Genomic DNA, 25,014 nt, shown 5'->3' with positions numbered 1-25,014 from the left:
GATCGGTGGGATCTTGCCAATTTTCCCCTCCCCTATAGAAATCTATTTAAAATGGTATGTTTGTTCACAAGTTCCTGTGCTCTTGTTACCAGTTATGCAGCTGAAGTGATAATCCTTCAATTCATGATATCATAACCTTTCCACAGCAAAGTAAGTGCTATGACAAAAGTTGCTGTTTTCATGCTGGAAAAGAATATCAGGAAAACACGAGCCTTTAAGCGACAATAATCCTGGTTTTGTGACAGTGTCTCTCACGTAGACTGAAGAATAAGGTAACTGAAACAAATCAAATGCATTGTTCACAAGGAGAAGTGATTCTCCAAAGTAATGTGTTTGATCCTCTCCATGTGGGTTTAGTGACACTGCAATACTTTTTCAACATCACTGAAACCAGACAAGTGTTTTGTTGGTGGCGGTGGTTGAAGTCTTTTGGGGAACCCAACAGTATGATAAAACTACACAGTATGTTCAAAAGAGACTGTTTTACTCTAAAGAACAGCAAACCACAGCTGAGACAGAACGCCTTCAGATGTCACAGAAGCGTGCAAAAATTTCTTCCAATTTTGCAAATCTGGTAAGTTATTTACCATATTCACCTTCAGTGGCATCAACTTCTAACCATGTTCCCAATTTTCAGTATTTAAGATAATCATACTGGGCCTAGTCCTGCAGCCCTCTGTTGCAAGGGCAGGCAACACAAGAGATTTCACTGTCATCCAAGGGCACTTGTTCAGGGAGATAAGGATCACTCATAAGCAACAGCTTGAAGTCACAGGCAAGCACATTTCTGGAAACTACCCCTATATAATCAGTGTTATATGAAAAGAAAAAAAAAAAATCCCCTACAGACAGGAACAGTAGAGAAATTGTAACCAGATGAGAGTGCTATGCACCTGCAAGGACACACAGCCCTTTTGGTATGCTCCAAGACCATCTTAGACCAGCTTTAAGACCATCAGTAGTACGAAACACTGTCCCTTCAGTGTAGTGTGCTATTCAGAACATTCACACTCAGCTCTGCTCCCGAAAACATTTCTGAAACTTAGTATGTTATAAAGAAGATTCAAGACACATGGTATGTGAGCTAACAGGAGGAATAATAAGTGAAGAGAACAACTACTTTAAGACTGTTCATCTTCACATAAACTGGAATGCAATGTGGTAGCAATTAATCCTGACTTCTCCTCGTATAGCATGGAACTCTCAGGACATTGGACATCTTGTCTGAAGGGATGGAGCTCAGTGAAGATGACATGTCCAAACGCATCAAAAGCATTGCCTGCATGAGAAAACCGCAAATTTCTGATACAGAATGCATGCATGCACTAGCAGTCTGAGCAACCAGGTTGTAGCCACATTTGTTCTGAACTACTCAAGTGACATTTGATCGAAACCCTTAAAAAGAAAAAAAAAATCACAGATGTATGAGATCAGGTAAACACAGCTTGGGCTCAACTTTTGCTTCTTCAGTAAATGCAAGTTGTCCTAAACACACACAATCCCCTTCAAGCCTCAGTGAACAAGGAGCTGTGCAGATGAGCACACCTTACATCAGGGTAAGACTCCACTACATTTCCTACAGTGTGCATCCATGAGTTGAAAAAAAAGGCCACCATTAACGTGAGAACAAACATTGTTGAACAGAAAATGAATCAAGACAAATAGCAAAGGAGAGCCAATTAATGAAGAAAGGGTTTGCATACATTTGCAAAGTTACCAAGTGCCATTTCATTCAACAATGGTAAAGCACAGTCGTTGCAATATTATATATTACTAGCAGGTGTATTTATTCACTTCCCCATTCTTGCAGAATAACACAGAAAATAGCTCAATAAAACACCTTTGTGTAATTGTCACCAGTTATTCTTGAACAATATTATTCCCCCAAAATAATTTCATGATTCCTATCTGGGAATTAGCAAAAGCAACTAAAAAGCCCCAGTTTTGTGATGAATGGAAGTCACAGCATAATCTTTTGAGGCCTGGAGAACAGTACAATCACATTAAATTCCCTCAGCTCAAGAAATGTCATCTTTACATCGGCTGGTACAGAAAAATTGTTTCCAGCCTGAGGCAGTTATGATAAGGGATTTAGAAGCCATCACCGTGCGGGCCATGAGATATAAAGGAATGCATCTCCGCATATAAAGTGTCTGCTGCTCACAATTTCAGAGCTAATGTTCTCGCAGCTGTGTATGTCTTAGACCAGCTGTGAAGAAGAAAGGGACTAAATGAGTCACAAGAAGGATCTAGTATTTTGTCTAACCTGCATTTAACACTCCTGCAGCAGAACTGTTGGTGAGAAAAATAAGATCAGATCATTATCCATCAAGGGACGGGGCTGTGGGCACTGTTGAAAACACAGTAGAACACACATGGTCTTGGGGGGAGGTAGGCAAAGATGGCACTTTAGCCCTATCTGTGCACTCCTGAAACACTACCAGCAGCTGAAATGGCCCTCAGTTGAACTGAGGCAGGTCACAGGTTACACAAAACTACCGCCGGCCATCTGGTGCTCCCAGGCATGCCTGCGCTGCTGTGCATAGGAGAGGGAAAAGCTTTTGGAAAGCCTTACTCAGCATCCTTCGAACAGCAGTTCTCCTCTAGCAGACATCAGGCTTTCTACACAATGACATACAGGACACTAATAGCCCAAGATGAAATCTTACCCTTACAGAAGATAAGAGCCTGTAGACGGGCTCAGAGAGGCTTTGTCATTAAAATGCTCGATATTTGCAAGCTTGTACTTGTAGGCTTGGATACCCCAGGCTGCTCTTCAACAGCACAGGGTCAGCCTTCAAACAGGGCTCTGGGTGGGTGCAGGAGGCTAAAAAGCTCCACCTGGATGCAGGGACCTCACTGCACTGCAGAAAATCATTACAGTCTTGAGAAATGTTTTAATGGATAATTGTTTAATTAGCGATGAAGGCAGCTCCTCCCGGGCATTTCTACTGCCTCAGGGGTTCAACACTCCGTGACAGGTCTGGATCTTACATTCTGAGTGCGTGCAGAAGAATGAATGATGATCTCAAGATCTTCGGTTTCTCATGATGTTTTATTTGCTCTCTGCCTCCTTTCCCCTAAAGATGTATTTTCATTTGTGAGATGGCTCCTTCATTGAATATCGTATCTATCATTAATTGTTCAGGCTACGGTTCAGGCATAACTTTCATGCTAACATGCAGTGCCACTCAGGAAATATTTGATATGCCAAAAACCCCAGTTCTTAGGGCAAATGTCAAATCATTCACAGCATACGAAAAAAGAAATCCTCAGATGACACTCTAACAATTCTGCAGCGTTTACTCCATCTGCTTAAGAATGCAAACTTTCACAGATTATCAGTTTCTAATAAGTTTCACAAGGGCAATGTATTCCAAATATGTTTCTATGGATATTTAGCAGATGGATGCTTAAAAAATAAAAGCATTGTTATTTCACCCTAAATCTCATGAAGCTGATTTGCACCATTAATTTGATCTTAGTTTTCTTTGGTATAAAGAAATATTTTTAAAGTATAGAAAGAAAAGTATAAAAAATAATATTTTACTATTTTAAAAAATATATATTATTTATAAATAAAATGGTTTATTTGCCTCTACTACTACAAGAATAGAACGGCAGTGTCACCAAAGGTGACATTGAGCTGAAAGAACCAAAGCCTTTTGCTCGCATGTTTCAGCGGTGTAACCAAATTCCTGGTTTTGAACAGCACTTTATAACTGTATTTACTGTGGAACATTTATTAGCTTTTGCAAGGGCAATGATCTAAATGATAATTATTTTTTTTTAATTTTACCTTGTTCCACACATTTGGTATTGTTTCCCCAGCTATCAAAATACCGTTCTCACACAGATCAATCTTTCTATACATACACATTCTCACAACCCCCTCTGCAATGGAAGAGAAATAGACTGAAGATAGGACAGAGATTTAATGAGATACAGGGGCACATGTAAAATGTTATCAACACACAATTTCTTGCTTCACATGACTTTCATTGAGATATGTAAGATCTAGCAAATAACACAGATGATGATTTTTCATGCAGAAATACATATATCAAAGATTTCTTACCCATTTAAAAGGCAGGTGATTTTTTTGGTATCTTCAAAAACAAGTGGATATTTACAAACCCCATGTACAGAGTTGGATTCCCAGATCTAAGTATCGAAAGAAACATAACTTGGTACTCTCTCTCCATCTGCACTGATTTCAAAGGTGTTTATCGGTACCCTGCACATTTTAAATAAAAGTGGCCAGATTTTGCAAAATATTGATTTAGGAGACAGCATTTAAGCACAAAATCCCAACCCAAATCTTCTGCTCTTATGATTTTATAGTACTCTTTTTCCTGGGGTCAATTCATGGACCTCAACCATTTACATGACTTAAGCTCATTTATGGGACAACTTGGTGGTTCTTGAAAGAGTTGGATTGTTGAAGCCCACTTTAGTCATGGTAATGATATAAAACCCCAGCAGAGCCTTCACTTGGAGTAGAAAGAAGTGAGATTAAGAAATACACTTTCTGTGGAAGAACAAGGGTCCCATAAGAAGATGCTCAGCTGACTTTCAATGAGCTAGATCAGAAAACTATAGTAAACTTCTGTACAATCCCTCTTAAATAGTTCTTATGATAAACTGAAGTTATCTAAGCAAAAATTCTTGCACTTCAGATATGCATACAGACAGATGTCTTCACTGAACACAGGTTAATTATCCCAACTCTGACCATTTTTGCACATTTCTGGTTTACTAATAAAAGGCAAGCGATTTGCCAGGTTACTACAGAAGAGATGGCAACGGCGTTTACTCTCAAGAGAGCAGCTAGTAATTTAACATATAAATTCTAGGAGTGGCTTGATTTATAGTGGTGACTGGGAAAGAGACAGCCTGCAGGATTATTAAACATGCTATTTCCTTATTCTTTTCTTGAAGGATACTGTCCTCAACAACTGTCAATCCACTGCTCAGAACACAAGCTATATTTTAAAAGGAAAACCCAGTGTCAAATAATCTGTATAGTTAACGGGTAGTTAGCCTTCTTTGGAGTGAAAATACTTCCTTTTTTGTTAATGATTCTCCCTTCTTTTTATGTAGGTGCAAGGCTATTAAGAGTACTGTTCTTAATCAAGCAGATTAACATTAACAAGGTATTAAGCTACTTGAGAACAGATGCATTTTCTAAGCTGCAGTCAAGAGCACTGTGTTTAAAAAAAAAAAAAAAAAAAACAACAAACCAACAGACCAACACACCACACCAAAGAAAGACACTCCAGTGAATAAGCTAGGTTCCCTTCCCACCTCCCCCCCAAAAAAGAATAACAACAAATAATCACAAAAGAAATATATTCCAAACTTTCTTAAGAAAAGTAAACAAAAGAGAAAAGGCGGAGGGCGGAGGAACCATTTCAGTTGATAAAATTGTTACTTTTAAAGCTTTATTCTTCAATTAAAGCTGTTTTGGACTGTGCTTTCTTCATTAATTATTTTCTACTATAAAAGTGGTCAAAAATTACACTTCTAACAGTTCTACCTTACTTTTAAGTTGTATCTTAAATTGAAGGGGTTTGAATCTAGATTGTTTCTATTTAAAACTTCAGCTAGCAAAATTGTATGTTGCATCTGGAGAAAGACTTTAGAAGCTTATTTGAATTCATGCTGCACAGACTTGATCCCCTATTGGTTTCAAAGGCATCCAGAAATGTGCATCCATGAGCCAGATGCAAATTTTACCTCTGTCTACAATGCAAACTTAAAACAGTCTTTAAACTTCCCTTAGAGAGCCTTTCTTTAGGTTATGATATATAAGGAGTAATCTGAGCATCTATATGAAGACCCAAAAAACCCCAGAGAAACAGTCTCTCAAGTTACTCCCTTATGAGTGAAGGAAAAAAAAAAAAAAAAAAAAAAAAAAAAGCAGCCTCTTGGGCTCTTATTTACTTTTTTTTTAATTACTCAAGCTGTAAAGCAGGTGGAGTTAATTACTTAAAGTCCAAAGAACCTTTAAAAACCAAGTATCTATAAGCACTTTATTAGCATAAATATAAAAATCTTTTAAAGATGTAGTACTTCTTTTTCTTAAAACCCTTAGAGATTTTCTCTTCCCACCAATATTAAAATAAATTCTTAGTCCTTAATTACTTGAGATAAACTATTTTTAGAATAATACCATCTGTACATATAGTAAAACTGTCACTGGTTCGGTACTGAATCTTCACCATCTGGGGACTTGGCCAGCACTATGATGGGCTTTTTGGGGGAGTTTTTTGTTGGGTTAATTTGGTGAGTTTTAGGGTGTTTTGTTGTTGGGAATTTTTGGGGGTTTTGTTGTAGGTTTTGGTGTTTTTTTTTTTTAAACTCTTAAGGGCAGGAAGGGAAATTTCAGAAGCTTGGCAACACTTCAACAGTCTGTTTGAGACAGAGAAGCTGATGGCAAGCTCTAAAATGCATGTTAAATACACCAGTATGGCTGCAGCGATACACTTGGACCTCCTGCATTTGTATCCTCAGCACAGGCTGGGAAGAACACTTCCCAACAGCAAAACTTTGAAGCCTGTAGCCTGGTTGCAACAGAGAACCTAGACTGAAACAGGCCCAGGTCTATGTCGTATTGAGGAAGGCAACCCTTGCATACAGAAGCAACAAACTGCATTACAATATTCAACAACTCTTAAATCTGCTAAGGGAAGTTTGAAATGGTCAGCTACTGCTCATAAAAAAATGCTTTCAATGCCAAAAAGAGGGTTTAGTGTTTAATCCCTCCCCTAAAATGATACTCGCCGCAGAAGAAGAATGAATACCAGCAGTTCAGCATGTAAGTTTCTCCCTCAGAGAGCAGGAAGAGGGAAAAAAGCATGCTGCAAGCTCATTAACACCACCTATCAAGACACGTAAAAAAGTGTTGCAACTTAAGATACTGATGCACAAAATTCCAGGTAGACAAACCAAAAATTACACAAAAGGCATAAATAAATTTTAAAAAGCCACAACTGCAAATTCCACCTGATAAATTCTCGGAAAGAGAAAAAAGTCTATACTGGGTATTTAATTGTTAAAGATAAATTTACTACTTCTGGGAGCCTATGTCAGTTAAATCCATATGCCCTAGAAGCATCAATACATGTTGTTATACCTCATATTTTATTTTTTTAATAAAGAGTATGTTTTTCAAAAAGACAAGCCACAAAGTTCTTACAACTTGTCTTACACTTATGGATTGGAGTATATATGTTATTAAGGGGGGGGTGGTTAGACAGGTTGCAGACACATAGCTTGATCTTTAAGGTCTCTTTCCATCATTTTTCAGTGAGCTCTCTAAATGACTTTAAAATTTGAGAGTTAGGCAAAATAAATACTTCTGTATTCAAAAGTATGAGTGAGCAAATCTAAAGATCTAGAACCCTCTCTCTATCAATACAACAAAAAATAATGAGGGCAACGAGTTTATTAATTATACCTGCTCAGTAATAGAAAAGGAAGTAGCACTAATTTGGTGGCCTGCATTTTATTAAGAGCTAAACTCTGATGACTTCCTATGCAATCTGTTTCCAATATAAATATATTTGTGCAAGGCAAAGTCCACTATAATAAAAAACTGCATTACAACAGTGGAGCAACATTTACTAATCATATTTCAAGGAACAGCCTAAAACTTGAGGGTGATCTAGAGTCCCCTTCACACAGCAAGAGAAGAAAATATAAATGCTAGTATTTGGTTAAGAAAAAAAAAAAGGGGGGGCATAAAAATAAGTGTGTCATGCATTGGGATTCAGTTCTTAAAATACCTCCATTGTTGTCTTGGTTTCTATTTGCCTTCCACAATCCCCCCAAATGGCATTCTTTCAAAACTGTTATATAAAGAGTCATTACTTGTTAAAGATGCCCAGAATTCTGCTAAGGGATCCCTTGGCTCTGCTCAGAGTTGGGTTTTCAATAGGAACAGAGAGGTGATTTTTCAACCAGCTGTCACATCCCCAATACTTCAGGGCCTCCGGGTGATCAAGCGCTGACACTGCGGATTGCCGCACCTGCAGGCGGAGCTGGAGCGATGCACCAACCGCACACGTGCCCCTGTTTCTCTGGACATGCCACCACTGCTCCAGAGCAGTCCTACCCACTAGAGAACACAGAAATTCTTTTTTTTTTTTTTTTTTAACCTGCACTCATTGGCAGGCTGATGACAAAGCTGCTGAACATAACCATGAACACAGGTCTTAACAATAACATTTATGGGATTTCCAACTTTGAACTATTTTTAGTATTATTCTAATGCAAGCTCTAAAACTTTCCCCTACACTTTTATGCATCTCAATGCTGCATTAACAAGCATTTTTAAACTTTAAAAGGTTTCCATGATACCATCCTTACCTATGTAGCTTGTCCTCCAGGATCTCCATGTACTTTTCAGCATTTTCTTTTACACTGGTCACTGCAAAATAAAAGTCAATGTTAGGTAATAGTATAACTGTACAGTTTTGTTTGTTTGTTGTGCTTTTTTTGTTGTTTTTGTTTTTTAAACCAATACCTCTCTTACCCACAAATTTTACATATATCAGTTAGAAATGAGAATTCTATTATCTTTTCCACATTCAAATTACCGTGTGGGTGTCTCCTCCCCTTTTTCTTGAAAGCCTATCATATCTATATTACATTAATATATCTAGTAATTAATGTATTAACCTCCTGGTTGTGCCAGAAAAATGGTAAGACTAACAAAGGCATCGTTTGTAGAAGTTTCCTCTTGACACACACACAAAAAATCCAACAATCAACCAACCAACCAAAAAAAAACCCACCACACAAAAAAAGAAAGAAAACCCACACAGATAGGCCCTCCCCTTTACTTTCAGGAGAAGCAAGCAAGCCTAACAAATTCATCGGTCCATGCACAAGAGTCTTTTAAAATGTTATGAATCTTGCATCAAACATCTTCTGATAGAAGTGAAACAGTATAGAATGAAAAGAGAATTACCACTCAAGATTGTTACAAGATTTGGGGGTATTTTTGTGGTGTCATGTTTTGGGAGTTTTTGTTTGTTTTTAAACTCGGGATCTAAATATTGCCTGCATATGAATCCGTACAACTTATTTACTCAGAAGAAATTCCAGTAAACTACTTATTCACCATAACACACAATAATAAAGCCATTCTTTTGGATGACCCTTGGCCATCACCAGTACAAATGGGGGAAAAGGTAAATATCCTTGAGCAAAACAGAGGCTTTTAGAGGATAATCATTTTCACATTATGATAAATTTTTTCCCCCTCCCCAGTAGCTGCTTGCCCACTCCAAGTGTATTAGGACTGCTAATCAGTTGGTCGCTTGTAAACTCTTAACTTGCTGTATATCAGTTAAATATTTATTTTATATGAAGATGCATTCTACAGAGCATCACTGTCTTTATGGGCAAAGCTTGCTACATGGATCATGTACCCTGTAAATTTACCCTTCCATCTCCTCCTATATTCCCTACAATACAATGCCTCCAAGCACATCTTACACATATTTCTCACTTTTCTCTTTTATTTTTTTCTATTTTTTTTTTATTTCACAAAGTAGAATGCCACACACTAAAACCCAATCTGAAAACTCAGCATTAATCAAATCAGATGTGCTAAAGTTGTCTTCATACACAGAGGAGTTCACTAACTGAAACCACTTGGAGCAATGTCATTAGCAGTAAGCATCAGGGTCAATGTAACATCACCTGTCTGCAGGTGGTGGTGTTCACCTGGTCAGACAGTAGTCACACATCACTGAAGCAGTCTGCATCCCAACAGCAACTACAGAACACATTTTGAAAAGTTGATTTACTTTTTGTGGGTTTTCTGTTTATTTTATGAGAGTGTTTATCAATTAGCTAAAAAAAAAACCAAACCCATGCAAACAAAAAGAAACTAAAAAAAAAAAACCAAAACCACAAAAACAAACAAGCAAAAAAACCCAACAAACAAATCAACCCAAACCAACAAAAAAAAACACCAAAAAAACAAAACCCACCACAACCCTGGTACTCTGGAAAGCACCACAATTTTGTCCGTAATTTTGTCTTGAATTCAGGTTCACCATCAGAACAGGTTCCGCAACACATCTTGAGCCAGCAGAATTCTGGAAGACTATATTGTACATAGACAACTGCATTTGTTTATATATTCACAGGCTCATCTCACCATTAGAAGAGTGCTTGTGAATGTCATGCAAAAGGTGATATAAAGATTTTTGGAATGGAACTGGAAACTACATTTCCTTAGCTTGTAGCAGTTCTATAGCAACTACAGGGCTTAGTAGAAGCTCTGTTTCCTTACCCTGCTTTTATTCCTACGCTTCCTGAGGAACTGTGGAGAGCCTGCAAGACTGCAAGTCTTCCTTTAATGACACACTACAGCTTTATATAAACTAGCACCACTTCTTCCAAACTCCCTATCTGTCAACCCCCAACGTGCTGACCCAAGGACCAGTGCATGCTTTGAAAGCAGATAGCTTAAAGGTGTACGGCTGCTGTACTTCCCCTTCTCTTACCATTGCTGTAATATCCTTCAGCATGAGCCATTACAACACAGGGACTTATTCTTTCAGATAATGAAGTCAGCAGATATTATTAATTTTTGGAGGGGGATGAGAAGAGGTGGAGAATCTGTTTCACACTCACTTTGTTTCCTACCGATATAGTGACTTCTTATGTTACATGAAAGATAAACCTTGCTTTCAATTTCTCCTGCTGTGCTTGTCACTTTTTAATTGGGTGTGATCTTGATAGAGTAATTCGCACTTTCACAGTTCAGTCCTGCCCTTACATGCAATTTTACAATGCCCTTGAAGCACACGGCTTAATATATCAGCATTATTCAATGACAAAAAGTAATGGACAAGAATACACCACCAGTCAAAAGTAGGTCAGTAAAAAGCTAACACTCATTTGGAAATCACCTCACATCACTAAACCCTACTCTCTCCTGTCAAATGCTTTAACTACATTAAAAGAAATGCAAACTTTGCTGCTGAAAGAGAAAGCTCCCCAGACTAGCTTTGTCTCCTTGCCGCCTTCTGCATGTAATTGGAAGAGCTGTGACCTGGAGATTTTGCTGGAAGGAAAACACTGCTTAAAAATCCGATGCAGGTTACTTCCCTTGTAACAAACTGCAGGCAGCACTGCCACAAACACAGAAATACTTTCAGCTTTTTAGATCATCCATTTGAAATAGAAGACAAGCAACAAATTAGCAGATTTTTTTTTTGTTCTAATTTAATGAATCTGTTCACCATCACTTCAAAGCAAAAAATGCAAACAGGAAGCTTTGTGTGCCTTCAATCTTGCTAAGAAAGTCCTAGATGACAGAGGAAAAAAAAAAAAAAAGTAATAATAATTTATGAGATTCTTTTCTGCATAAACATGCCAAATGGTTTATTTTTACATTTAAGTGAATGGGATTGCTTTTTTCATCAGTTCTCTGGGGGTCTACATACTTAGCTCATATTGGCCTCGGGGGGAGTTATTAAAATAAAGAAGTATAAATACTCACAGAAGATCAGACACCAGGGTATTTGCTAAGATTAAAAATAGAATTTTATTGTGAAGCCCTAATTGAAGAAAAGTGATTCAGCATTTCTTTCTCTTATTTCATCACATATTTTTATTCCTCTTTACAGCAGCAAAGTCCAGTCTTGGAATCAGTCTTGGTCAGACAGAGCTAAGGGGCAGCGGTAAGCTCCTGTGGTAGCCTTTTTTAGTTGTTACAGAGCATAAATCTGCCATTTTACAAGCTGCATAAATACCTTCCAATAATTAACCTACATAGTGTTCTTTGAAAATAACATCACATGTTGTTTCTGATCTGAAAGCTGCCCCAGTGGGGTAATGCCATCTCTCTTACTTACAAATATTTAAGCATGAAGGTGTATCATAATTTTTATTCTTCAGTCTTGGTCCCCACAAATTGAGCTTACAAAGACCTATGGACCACGTCATATGTTTTAGATTCTATGATCAATATTTTCAAAAACTCTAAAACTGAGTATCTGACTGGAGAACACCTTGAGCCCAGTGTCCACGTGGAAGTTCCAGATGTGGATGGTTGGCACCACAGAAGAATAAATCTTTAAAATTTAATTAGGTGCCTCAAAAAATTGGTAGCCAATATCACAGCAGTTTTAATCGCTAGCCTACAGGTCTACAGAACTGCCAGACATTACCTGCCTGCACAACAAACCTGAAGCCTACACAATTGCCTATTTGCCTCTCCAATCCACAAGCATTACATTCCTTCTCAAATACTTTATTAGTCAGGTAGAGCAAAACTCCTGCTGCTTTCAGTAAGATTTCTGCCCAACTTAAGGAACTAGGATGAGATTTAGCTCTTAAGAATGATATAAAAATAGAAGTAACTGCATGGACATGCAGTGATCCACCTGGGATAAACTCTGAGGGCAGAATTAGGTGTGAACAAGGTTGCTCATCCTGTCACTATTCTATTTTTTAAATGTAGAAATTATCACTAAGGAAAGTGAAAGCAGGGCATGATTAGTTGAAAATATCTGGCTCTTTTCGGTTGTGGAAGAAGTGCTGCATTAATGTGTGAAGTTGGGATCTGGAAAACTGCAGAATGGCTTTGACATATTCAAAGGTTAACTTGAAAAGCCAGTCAAACTTCAGAGATGACATCTCAGCTGCTCAACTACACGTCAAGATGATTTATCAAGGCCCAGTAACAAGATTTTGGATTACAGAATGGTAAGGAATTTTCCATCTTGCAGACAGACGGGAAAAACCCAAGGAACAAGCTCTGCATAAAGAACAACAGCCTCTCTCCAGTGCATTATTCCCAGGAAACTCAAGTAAAAAGAAAAGAAAAGGCCAGGATTAAAGAGAGGAAAATACGTGCCTTGATAAAGACATGCAAATACTCCAAAAAAGCTAACATTCTGAGTTAAGTCAATCAACTAAATTCTATGCTGGTTCACTGACTGTCTTCCAGTAATAAGTAAACTCTGAGATATGTAGTTACTACCTATCAGTTCCAGCAACTTTGGTTTGTTCTAAGGAATGTGCTAATCCTCTAAATATCATTGCAGGACAGCACAAAATTAGCCTGAGGAAATTACTGCCACCACAAATAAGGTGGCCAAAATTTAGGAGAAGTTTAAATAGATTGGCTATTCTGTGACTAGGAAGACTACATAAAGGTGAACTGGAACAACAAAATTGGTAATTAACATCTATGAAATTGAAGCCACACATTTGAAGACATAATCAAATCTTACTTGATCGAGTTGAAGATACTATCTGCCTAATTGGAGATGATTCCATAACTCAACCACAGGGTTTCTTCCTCCTCCTGAAAGCAGCTGGCCTAGAGAACAAGATATTGTCCTGCCACACAAATGCAAAGTCATGCTTTGCAGTGACGTCCCACCAGCGGGTAATTCAAGCACAGCAGTTTTGCTGGAACTGAGCTGTGAGAATGCAGCAGGGCTGCTAGACAGCCTGAATTCCTTTGGATGGAAGAGAATATGCAGCAACTGCTGGGTCATTTGGTAATGTTGGTTTTGTCATAATCCCATCCCACAAGACAACAGGGGACTTTCAGGGATCTACTGTCAAACACCACTCCACTGCTTCCACAGCTCTCAGATGGATGTAGTATGTTGCATCGTGTTCATATGAAGATTTCTGCCACCAGGTTCAGTTGCTTCTCCAGTATTAGGTGTTCAACTGCTCTGATACCGTAACAGCAACTCTTCTGATACATAAACAATTAAAGGTTCTAGCTTAAGCACCACTGTCTTCAAATACTTTGCTCACTCTTACATTTAAAATCTTACAGCATACTGCTACTTCATACCCTCAACCTTTGTGTGAACATGGGAAGTAATAAAAATATATGAAGAGTAATAAAGAAATACAAAATTGGCAGAACACAGGACAGCATAGCATTTTCCCACTTACGCTGCACTGAAACAGGAAAAGAGGAAAAGTACAAAGTGAACAATTGATCTTCCTCAGGAAGTTCCCTGAGGGGGTTGTTGATACAGAAGACCTACTGCTAACTTCTCTCAAATACATGGGTACATCCTGAAGAGGAGGAAGCACACAGTCTAACCTCTAGACATGCTGGGAGTGGGTGGGCACTGCAATACCCAAGACAACCAGCTTCCTCTGGTTAGGAGACCCTAGAAAGGCCAAGTACCAGCTCATTTGGAGAGATGGCAGGGTTTTACATGTAGCAGAAGCAGGCAAAGAACATGCTCCATCTGCTTTGTGTCTCTGCCTACAAGGCTCCCAACATATTTACAGCTAGCTTCATTTGTAGGCCTTGGTGCAACAATTAATTTGAGCCTGCAACAAGTCCAGTGATGACTTGCCTTTGAAGTAAAAAAAATTACAGCTAAACATATATAGTATATAGAAAATACTGTTTTTAACAAAGAGGCCATGCCCTGCCCTCAAGTTAGATGTCAGGGCAGATATAAGGTATACAAAATCTCAGCACGAATAGAAATTTGACAAAGAAATAAAACCAAAAAACTAGACCTTACAAAAATAAATGACAGGAGGTGCCAGCAACTCTGCCTATAACATTTTACAATTCTTTCTCTCTGGGCATGGCATAAGAAGTTTGCAGAATAGAAAAGGGTGGGGGGAACCACCCTTCATAAGAAGGCACATTTGAAGAACAGAGATTCCCAGAATTTACCTCATGAACCTTCTTCACTGTATATGGTACTTTTCATCCAAAGAGACAGGTGACCCTTCAAGTTCTGTGATGATTAAAATTGCCTAAATTGAAGAGAATTACCATACTTTCACAGGGTTTCTGAGCTTCTTTCAGATTTCTGTAAAATCTGGCAAGCCTGACACACAGTGGTTCCTCCTGTGCTACATGTGGGAGACAGCAGGGGGAAGGACACAAATTACTTTCTAAATACTTTCAGTAAATAATCTACCTTTTAAAAAAAAAAAAAAATCTGAAATGTTATGAATTATTTTATGATGCAGTATCAAAGCAAGCATACTGCTTCTAAATTAAAGGGGCGGTAGGTAAAATGTTGACCCAGAAGCGACTACAGCACTGAAGTTACAGGACAACAGGCCTACCTTGATACTTTAAGAGGCTATATAAGTGTGGGGAGGGTTATGAAGTGATTAGTGCAAGACCACCCACCTGTCCAGCCATGGTTCCGGGAGCAGCCTCCAGGCCTTCCAACTTCTCTACTGCACATACCTCTGCAGTAACCACAGGTCAGGTGCAGACGCTCTATCACAGGTTTGGTTACTCTTCCACAAATGATTCAAAAGCTACAAATGTTTGGGGTACACCAAATGGGGCTTTAAATTCGCCACAGACCTGGAGAAAACCATTCCTACTTCTTAACGTGCCTGGTACCGGATGGCAACATTCTCACTGCAGGGAAATCTGAACTGAAGCCCAAACGATCTCTCTGTTTTAAACTGCTAACATAAATAACTCAGCTTCCCCCAGGAAGGTTTTCTTCATTACAGACGGGTTTTACTTCATTTCAAATGAGTTAAGACGGAACCACGCACAATTTTTAGCTCCAGAGTGACTGCACAGCACCGCTTCTGGAAGGATGCTGGAGATCCACACTGAGAACATCCTCAGAGGACGAAGGCTCCTGAATTCTCCCACAGGCAAGGCAAGGGTTGAGTTTTACCCCCCCACCCCATCCCATGGATAGGACCCTCTTGTTTTGCTAGATTCTCTTCAAGTCACTCTATGTAGAACATTACACAATAATTTATCAATGTACCTTAGCACTGAAAGTATCATATCCTTTCCAAAATCCATGAGGAATGTTTCCTCTCACTTTCCATTCCTATTTCCCTTCCATTCTTCACTGAACAACTGGGGAGAAATGAAGAAGGCAGAGGGAAAGAGCACAATCTACTTACATTTTCTTCACGTTTTCTCTTACCTGGTTTTCCTCTCTGCCTGTTCACAACCTACTACTTCAGTCCTCTGCTGACCATCTGTTCAGATCCCCACCCCCCCAAAAAAAACAAAAACATTTTCTTTTTTCTCATTTCTCCTTGCAAAGCAAAGCCTGAACATCAAGGAGAGCCATGTGTCCAACTTGCCCTCTGTAGATTGTCAGCAGTCACAAGAGATCATCTGGAAACCATTACACAAGTTAACAAGGCAGCCAGACTTGACATGCGCATAGGCACCAAAAGAGTTCAGACTTGTTACTCAAATTGCCACAAGTTTTTCCTGAGAGCAAGATTTATTTTAACACTGTTAGATAAAACAAAAAGAGCCAGAATGAGCCATTTTATGTAGCTATAAGACAAATAACAGAACAATTAGGCTTTATGCAGGGTCTAAGCTCCATGACAATAACTGACAACACCTAATCCCTATATTATGAAAAGGAAGAACAGTTCACATTTTTTTGTCTGAGGAGACAAACTACAAGACAAGCGAAATCACAATTCAATTTTGGGCTTAACAGGATACCTTATGGCTAAGAGGGATGATCCATCAGACATATGTCAGAGACACTGAGCAACATCAAGGCTTCTAAAATACACAGTAGCTAGTTTAAGTTCTCCCACAGTGACCGTTCTGCTGAACTTTCAAGTATTTAGTATTACACCTAATGTTTTAGTCCCTGAACTGCAACCAAAAAATTATACTGAGTAACCCATTTTGGCTTTTAATTTAAGGTCACAAAGGGAAGATGGTCAAAGATTTCTTTGAATTACCCTAACCCCTCCAGAAATTTTCTTTCAAAAGGCCTCTACAAAATTTCATGCTACTCTTAATATTGCTAATTATGTTTTCTACAGCTCAACATGTTGGCCAGTCAAAGTAGCAAGAACTCAGGCACCTAGAAAGAAACAGCCATCATACAGAGAATAAAGTATATTTTGTGCTTCAACAAGTACAATTATTTTACACATTTGTGCTCAGACATGCTTCTTTATGTAACAGAAACACAGCACTGCAACACAGACCAAAAAAAAAAAAAAAAAAATTGGAATTTGCTCCCAAATGCTGCCACAGAATCTAGCTACTAAAAGAGATGAAAGGAAGAGCCAAGTACAAGCATAAGAGCTTTGAAATCAACAAAAAAGAAAAAAAGTGTTAAAAAAAGGCCAATGTTACCACTGACAAAGGAAAATGACAAACACTTATCTTCACTCCAGTAGAACAAATGGCTGCTAAAACATCAGTCCTTCAGATTATTTTAAAGAAAGCAAAGCAGAGCTCAAAGGTATATACTGAAGGTTAGAAGTAATACAAACTGCAATAGCAATGAGAAAAAGGAATATTCAGCATTGCAAGCTATTTTTTAACAACCTTGAAATGACATCAAATAAAGCAGTGACTTTCTGTACCAACGCTTACAAATGATAACTGCAAATAGCACTAACTTGCGTTTTTGCACTGCTGTTCTCTCCAAGGATCTAGAACAGGTCTTCAAACTACAGAGAAGCAGCAATTTCTTTTTTGAAAAATAGCTGACAATGAGCACTGATATAGAGACACAAAGTGTCCCACATAGTCCAATACACTGCAGTTTTCAGAAACTCTTTGTAAACAACTTGGTCACTGCTGGCTACACCAGGCATCTTTTCGGCAATGCAATTACAGGGCTTCTAAACAAGAAAAAATGTGAAGCTGCCCAGCACAGAGGCTGAGCAGAGCATGTTCTGTAGTCATTCCAGGCACAAGGAGTAAAGCAGACAGCATTAGTATATCACTTTCCTTAATCCCTAATAATCTGCCCTGACTGCCACCTCCTCCTCCTCCTGGCATTGTGCAACCTGCACACAACTGCTTACAAGTTTCATTAAACCCATCAGTAATATTTGGCTATACTTGACATATCAATGTAAACATGACGCTTTTGAGCATGAACACGTAGTGATGTCTGCTACTAACACACAAAGCTAGAGCAGAGATTTACAAAATGTAATTGGAAAAATTACAGCAGCTGAGCAAAACAGACATAGTTACAAGAATGTATGTGTACTAAGTGCTCATACTAATCCTGAGCACCCAAAAGGGCAGTCAGACACAAGTGCACACTGTTGAGTGGGCATTTTTTGAGCTGCTTTCAAGACAGGATCATTAATTTAATTGGCTGATTTACAAATATTGTTTACACCCTAAAATCTTTGTTAGCTTTCTTGTTAACTTCCTGGTGCAAAACTCTGCTACACTAGAGCTCTTGAAAGCAACAGGTTTAATATCTCTAAGGTAAAATGGTCCCAATGAAGGCATAAGACTTCCCATAACGATATAGGAAACAAAATGTATGATGAATTACATTTTATGAGTTGCACACACTGCTTTCAGCTGCACCATAAACAAGAGATTCCAATGACATTCCAATGGAAGACAAAACCTACTACATTGCAGATTACCATGTAATTTCCACCTATGATACTCTGCATTTCATATCTTTTTTTCCTTGATACCCTCTTCTGTCACCAGAGCCAGATATAAATCTGCCTTTTCCCCTTATCTGTTTAAATTACAAAATATTTGAGCTCCCCATAGCCCTTTTTCTGGCTAAAAAAGAGACTTGAGTCATACTTTGCTTAGAGAGTTGATGAAAAAAACAGCCTTATTACTAGTTCAAAATCTCTTTCTAGATAGAAGCAGTTTCAGCACCAATAGAAAAATCTTTTATTTGAATTAAGACCTCTGTTTGACTAATGTCCATAAAAGAAGGGAATTAAAGACCTTGCTGTTGGCATGGAATCTCAGCACTGCAATATTCTAAGTAGAATGGAGGGGATTCACTCTTCAAAGCAGCACAATGCTTTAATGCAGTGGCTTTTTTTTTTTTTTTTTCCCCACTGAAAAGAACCATTTCTGGAGGAGGTGAAACTTCTGGACTTTTGACTATGATTTTCCTTTTTGTACATTTTCTCTGCCATATGACCCTAGTTTTCTCCTTCCCCAACTCTTAAGTCCACATTGTTTGTGTCATTTTCTCCTCCATCATTCTTGTTTCTTTCCACTCCTCTGCCTTTTAAATCCCTCTTTTTCAGTTCTTGTCAGCTTTGCTCTTTCACTTAAGCTGTAAATCATTCATTACCACAAGGAATTTTACTTCTGGTTTTGCTCTCCATACCAAATTTGCAGTGTTTAAGTTACTGCCAGAAAGAAAACTTCTAGCACAATCTAATAAGGACTCCCAAGTTGGTAGTTTGTAGAAACTTTACTGGTCATTCTGGTGATGTTGAAATAATTTCCCAATTGCTGATGTGGACTTTTTCTGCAGTAGCTTAATTTAACATTTTCTAATAACAAATGTTCTTTAGGTATGAATTCACATGCTCGGTTGATCTAATCTTCATGACCAAATTGTTGTTTGAGGGCTCCTGGAAAGTTTTAATTTCTTAAATTTTGAAGACATGAACTAAAAGTCCAAGTCTGGTAAAAGTCAAGGTCCAAATCTTCAGGACATCCCAAAACCCATAGCAACAGCAGTATTATGAGGCTGCTCCAAAACGTACAAAACTAGGATTTTATGCTTCCTCTCTCAACCTAATCTTCTCACTAGGGTGCAAGAGCAGCAGTAACTCTTACTTCTTCTGGCCAGGAGAAACTAATCAGCTCTTCAGACAGCATCTACACATTTCTCATCACTCTCTCATGGAAAAGGTGGCCAGGTAGATGGAATTGTCTGCAGGCCACCAGCTGGATCACACCAAATTTGAGCTGTTGTACCTAGGAAATTAAATTTTCCACCAGTCCCACATCCTGAACATAGAGAAGATGACTTGGGTTTCCTGCTCAGATATCTGGTCTAATTACTGGGCAGTTAACAGTATAAGAGTGACAGTCTGCCCAGGAACAGACTGGAGTAGTGCCAGAAAAAAGAAGTAGATGGAGTCAAATAGGAAAAAAAGAGTCATAATGAGGAGCAGGTTAGAAAGCCTTGCTGGAAGAACTGAGCTCAAGAGGAACTCTGATGGTCTGAGTTGGTCTGCAGTTGACGAGCACATTATAGCCCACTACTCAGACTTGAACTGAGTGCCTTAGAGTCAAGTGCTATAGAGCACCAGATTGGACAGTATTTTTTCAGCTGAGCCGCTACCTCTTTGCTTGGCTGACTGATACATCAGTTGAACAGTCAGAGTGGTTAGCCTGTCTCTTTTTCCCACCTCCCCCTTCCCCAGCTGAGTTTTAAAGGTTGGGCCAAAATGCCCACAGTCTAATAGCAGTGGACTTGTACCAGCCTGTATTTGCATGCAAAGTTGAGGAACATTCAACAGTTTTCTGAACTTTAAGGTCTCCCATAGATTTTGCTGCTCAGACCAGGTAAAGTTGTAGAAATAAGAAATGCTCATGCAGCAATGCTTCCACGGTGTTGGACTGCAAGAGACTTTTTCAAAGCACTGTGTGTGCATTTTAGCTGTGAAACTTCCAGTGATATCAGTAGGAGTCACACGGCTAAATCCCCAAGCAACACTTTTGGAAGATGACATATTTAAAAGAGGATTAGAATAAAATACTTCTTACACTATTTTCCATGTAACATTATCAGTCTTAAATTCAGCGAAATATGGAATCATTTGGGGGAAATACATGATTCACTGGGTATCAATTTTTCCATTCAATTAGGCTGGGCAGTTATGCTGAGTGTTTAACACATACCCATGCTTCCCCTTCCCTTTCCACAGAGTGTATATATTAAACACAAGTTAAGACTTCTGGGTTTTCAACTTTGTTGATTTTACATTCCTTTTGGGATTTCAAGTACTAGTTTGTTTAATTATTTTTCCTCTACTCATCTCCAGTATTGAATGACAGTAATAATGAGCTCAGAATCATTGTACAAATCCCAGTAGGAACCATTCGTAGTTTGCTAATAGGACACTGTATTTGCATTACCAAGTTCAGTTCAAAGTACATTGTGTAAATTAGCTCTGAGGGTTACTACCACGAATCTAAAACCAGAACATCAGGTCAATTAGCACAGCTCTAAAGCACATTAGTTTGGGTGAAAACATATGGGGTATGATTAAAATCCTAGGAAATCCTCTCCCTTCTTGGGCTAAGTGCCTCTCTAAAGAAGTCTGGTTTCGCTTCTGGGAAAAAACAGAATGCCTCAGCTCACAACAGTGTGGTCTGATGCCAGTGACCCCAATGCCTGATAAGCAATACTGGCCTGTTCTAAAGAAGGGGGTAAAATTAAGTTGCAGGAGGTGTAGAAATCCTCAGAATCCCGCAGAGACACTTTCTTCCCCATCCAAATTAAAAGAACAGCTGACTATGAGGAAAACTTAGAGGATCTGGGAATTTAACATAGAATACATTGCTTACATGAAAATTCAACTAACACAGAAAAACTATTTAGTTTCTACCACAGAAATAAACCCGGCACCACCATCCCACAGCCACAGACCAAGAAGTCACAGTCTAATAATGAGGAGAGGAGGCCCACAACAAATTAAGGCAGGGAGTTCCCAGTAACAAGTATTGCAGGACTACCTACCTTTTGGGCAAACAGCTGCAACAGAAGCATATAGACACAACAGAAGGGCTATCCTAATGAAGTTCTACCACAGGACTGCAACTCTAGGGAAGCCAAAGGATGTCACATAAAAATAAAAGAAAGGGCCATAGGATATTATTTTGGTCAAGTCATCTGATTGGTCTAAACTCTCTAGTCCATTCAGGTCAGTCTTATCAAGCCATAAAGTCATCACAGTACGCTGGCTATAACTCTGCCCAACCACAGGTGATCTTAAAATACATTCTTTAGATAACTTTGTGGTTAGCTTCTGAAATTTTAGCTAAACAACTGCCTTATAAAGCTGCTTATTCTCTAAATGCTGACCCATGATGCATCATTATTCTCTGCAGAAGCATACTTGAAATAACATCCAGGTGACTCCAAAATTATGTAATCTTAAACCAAAGGGATTTCAGACTACACAAAATAAATCATTCAATGGACAAGTTTCATAGTCAACTGCATAAAAACGGTCGGTCCTCATACACTAGGATGGATATAGCTGTGACAGAGAAGAGGATTTTATCAATTTCTTTCTTCGTACCTCAAACACATCTGTTTGGCAACTTCCTAATGGATCTACAGGGGCTGAATTCACCAAAGTTCTGGTAAATCCTGGAAGAAGTGACTGTGATATATGCAAAACCAGGTAGAACGTATGAAAATAAAGAGACACTGAAAATTAATTTGGATGTTTGAGTCATGGGCCTCTGCACAATGCTTCCAGGTCCACAAACATGACCAGCTAAATAGCTGTAACCTCCTCATGGACAGTGGTAAGAATAAACGGATTTGTCTGTATAATACACTGGGTATGCTTTTGGGGAGAAACCAGCACACAAATACATAACAGATTCCACCCTACCTGCAATGCAAACTGATGTGTGAAACAGAAAATAGGCTTTTAGTGAATTATAAATAGCTGGCAAGGACTTATAAATACTCAGCTGGGCGAAAAATGCTTTAGATGGAAGACAGTAACACATGAAAGATCAGAAACTATACATAAATTGAAAGAAAATTAATACGCTGTCAGAATACAAACACACAAAAGGCATATTTCAGAAAGTAAGCACTATAAGATGCTTACTATTGCATGAAAACTCAGAAGCAAAAACAGAAGAGCTAGAGTACCCAGCAAAGTAAAAGCTATTTGGTATAATAAGTGCTTCTGAAACCAGGTAGAATAGCACAAATCAATAGACTGCTTATTATATCTATCTATTTAGTAGCACAGGAAGGCTTAGATTAGCCTTAGAAGGATTAGATTACAAGCACAAATGAATTTGCAGAGGCAGGGAAGCAACATGTTACTACAAGATTCAATAGGATCTACTGTGAAGAAAATTCTGTCTTTAAAGGACTATTCAGCTGCAGTTGAATTCTCCAAATTTTTAAAAATCAACTCCTGAGTTATTTTCTTTCTTTATTTCAATTACAGCTGTTCATTTCAATTTGCTGTTCTTTTCCATCAGGTTCCTGATGGCTAATGTTACTCCCATCGCATTTTACATCCATTAAAGAGGCAGAGAAACTGCCAAATATTTTATTCTGAGGAAAAAAAAAAAAAAAAATCTGTCATTCTGCATTTCTACATCCCCACAGAAACATAAATTAAAAGTTTCTCTTTAACATATACAGGCACACAAATGTATAGGAATTTGTGTCAGACTTTTCTTCAAGATGCATCTACTCAGGATCAGAGCAAGCACAGAGGGAGAAAAAAAGCTTCTCTGCTTTCTCTGTGTTTCACATGAGACTCAGTCTGCTATCACTTCCCTAATGACTGGTTTAACTAATATTTTTAATCATGTATTGTTCCAATTTTCAGCATTTTTAAAACTCAATTACCCAAAGAGAAAGGAGATGTCCAAAGGGGAACTGTTCCCTAAGAAAATGCATTTCAGTAGCAGCAATTAAATATTCACTTTCTAAAAAGTTGTGAGGCAGAATTGCTTAATAGTGATTCATTTGAAATGATCCCAGAGAACCTGGGATTTTTTTTTTTTTAATAGCTTCATTCTCCTTGGTCTTCCCCAGAAGATATTTAAACAAGGCAGAACACTGCAATCAGCAGCAGGAAGCGAGCACCGCTTCACTAAAACAAAGTGGAGCATGTCAGGAAAGGAAAATACAGCTGCCTAACCTTGATTTCTGGCATTGCATCTTTGCTCAAAATACATTCTTGTGGGAAGATCTGTGATGTTTGGACAGCTATGATTTCTTGAAAAACATTAAACATGTTGATATTGTCATAATTTTTTTAACAGAGTTTTGAACGCTTGTTCTCCCACCAAATCAGATGATCTGTAAGAGTTACTGGCCAGCCAAACTGGGCAAACAGAGAACAGGGGGCCAGGTACGGTCATCTCAGAAAACTCTGACACTTCCACTCCTGCTGCCCGAAGTCACCACCTCTTTCTCCTGGGCTTCTTAAGGATTTCTTAAAATCCACTTTCTGTATGGTTTGAGGAGCTCTCCTCAAAACTTTTTTCCATCCTGCCTTCAGTCACTACTGTAGTCACTCATTTTCTACCTGGAAAACAGGAATTTCTTGTTCATGGAAATGCAGGACCAGAAGCACATTACGCAGCGGGCACCCGAGAGGATGGTCTCTGGCTCGGAGCACCCTGGCAGGACTCGAGCCCTACAGAGGGGGAACAGTGCCACCTTCTGACCCACCGCCCTGAGCTCCTGGGGCACGCCAGCCCCCTCCCGCAGCCGGGCAGGGGGGCAACTCACCCGGCCTCCGACCCCGGACAGAGCTGCCGAGCTTGCCACCCTGCCATAAAAATCCCCTCGTAGTCTAGTAAGAATCATTTCTGATTAACCTTTTATCTCCTGGCCTCCTTAGCTAAGAAATTAGCAACAAAGGCATTAAATGACATTGGATTTCTGGTATTTGATGTGTACTGTTTTGAGACTTCGTCAGTTCTGAAAGGTGTTAATGTAATCTGCTTTCTGCCGGGGCATAGAAAAAACAACACAAATATAATTCATCTCTTTTATAGCAAAAATAAAAGTCATTATCCTACTTTGTCAATTATTTGAAGTATGTTTGTTGCTTTGACCTAAACTGTCCAAAAAACAGATTCTGCAGTTTCAGTGTTTACCTGTAGTGCGTCTTTTATTTACAGTGATTTCTAGAAAAGGAATGCTACTCTCAAGTACATTTTTATGATGGACTTCAGCTTTCCCTAAGGGCAATTTCATCCTCAGAAACAACACAATAATGCAAAGGTTCTTTAGACAGAGAAAAAAAATATACAGGCACCTTAATAGGCTATAAATCCTTTCCACAAACTTCTGCTGGTTTTTCGAGACTCTTAAATTATCTCTGGTGCTGTGGACTGGGTAATCATAGCATTCCAGATGTGGGGGAAGGAGTAGATGGACAACAGAGAAAAATATCCTTCACTGTTCAAAAAAAAAAAAAAAAAAAAAAAATCTATTTCAGGAAAAAACTTCTTACAAAAAGCACGGAGGCAGCAATGTACTTTGGCTACCACAA

At 38.7% G+C, this 25,014-nt stretch overlaps 1 protein-coding gene across 2 annotated transcripts in view; it reads right to left on the bottom strand.

Moving 5' to 3' along the window:
- Nucleotides 1-25,014, bottom strand: part of DISC1 (DISC1 scaffold protein) — a 185,945-nt gene that overhangs the window by 40,366 nt on the left and 120,565 nt on the right. For both annotated transcript variants that reach the window (XM_033009509.2, XM_033009516.1), the window contains exon 9: nucleotides 8,374-8,434. In XM_033009509.2, coding sequence (XP_032865400.1) covers nucleotides 8,374-8,434 — 61 coding nt within the window. The remainder of the gene's footprint in view (nucleotides 1-8,373; nucleotides 8,435-25,014) is intronic.

This window comes from Tyto alba, unplaced genomic scaffold (genome assembly GCF_018691265.1).
Source record: "Tyto alba isolate M040663 unplaced genomic scaffold, T.alba_DEE_v4.0 Super-Scaffold_22, whole genome shotgun sequence".
Classification (NCBI taxonomy): Eukaryota; Metazoa; Chordata; class Aves; order Strigiformes; family Tytonidae; genus Tyto; species Tyto alba.
This window is presented reverse-complemented; position numbering and strand designations above follow the sequence as displayed.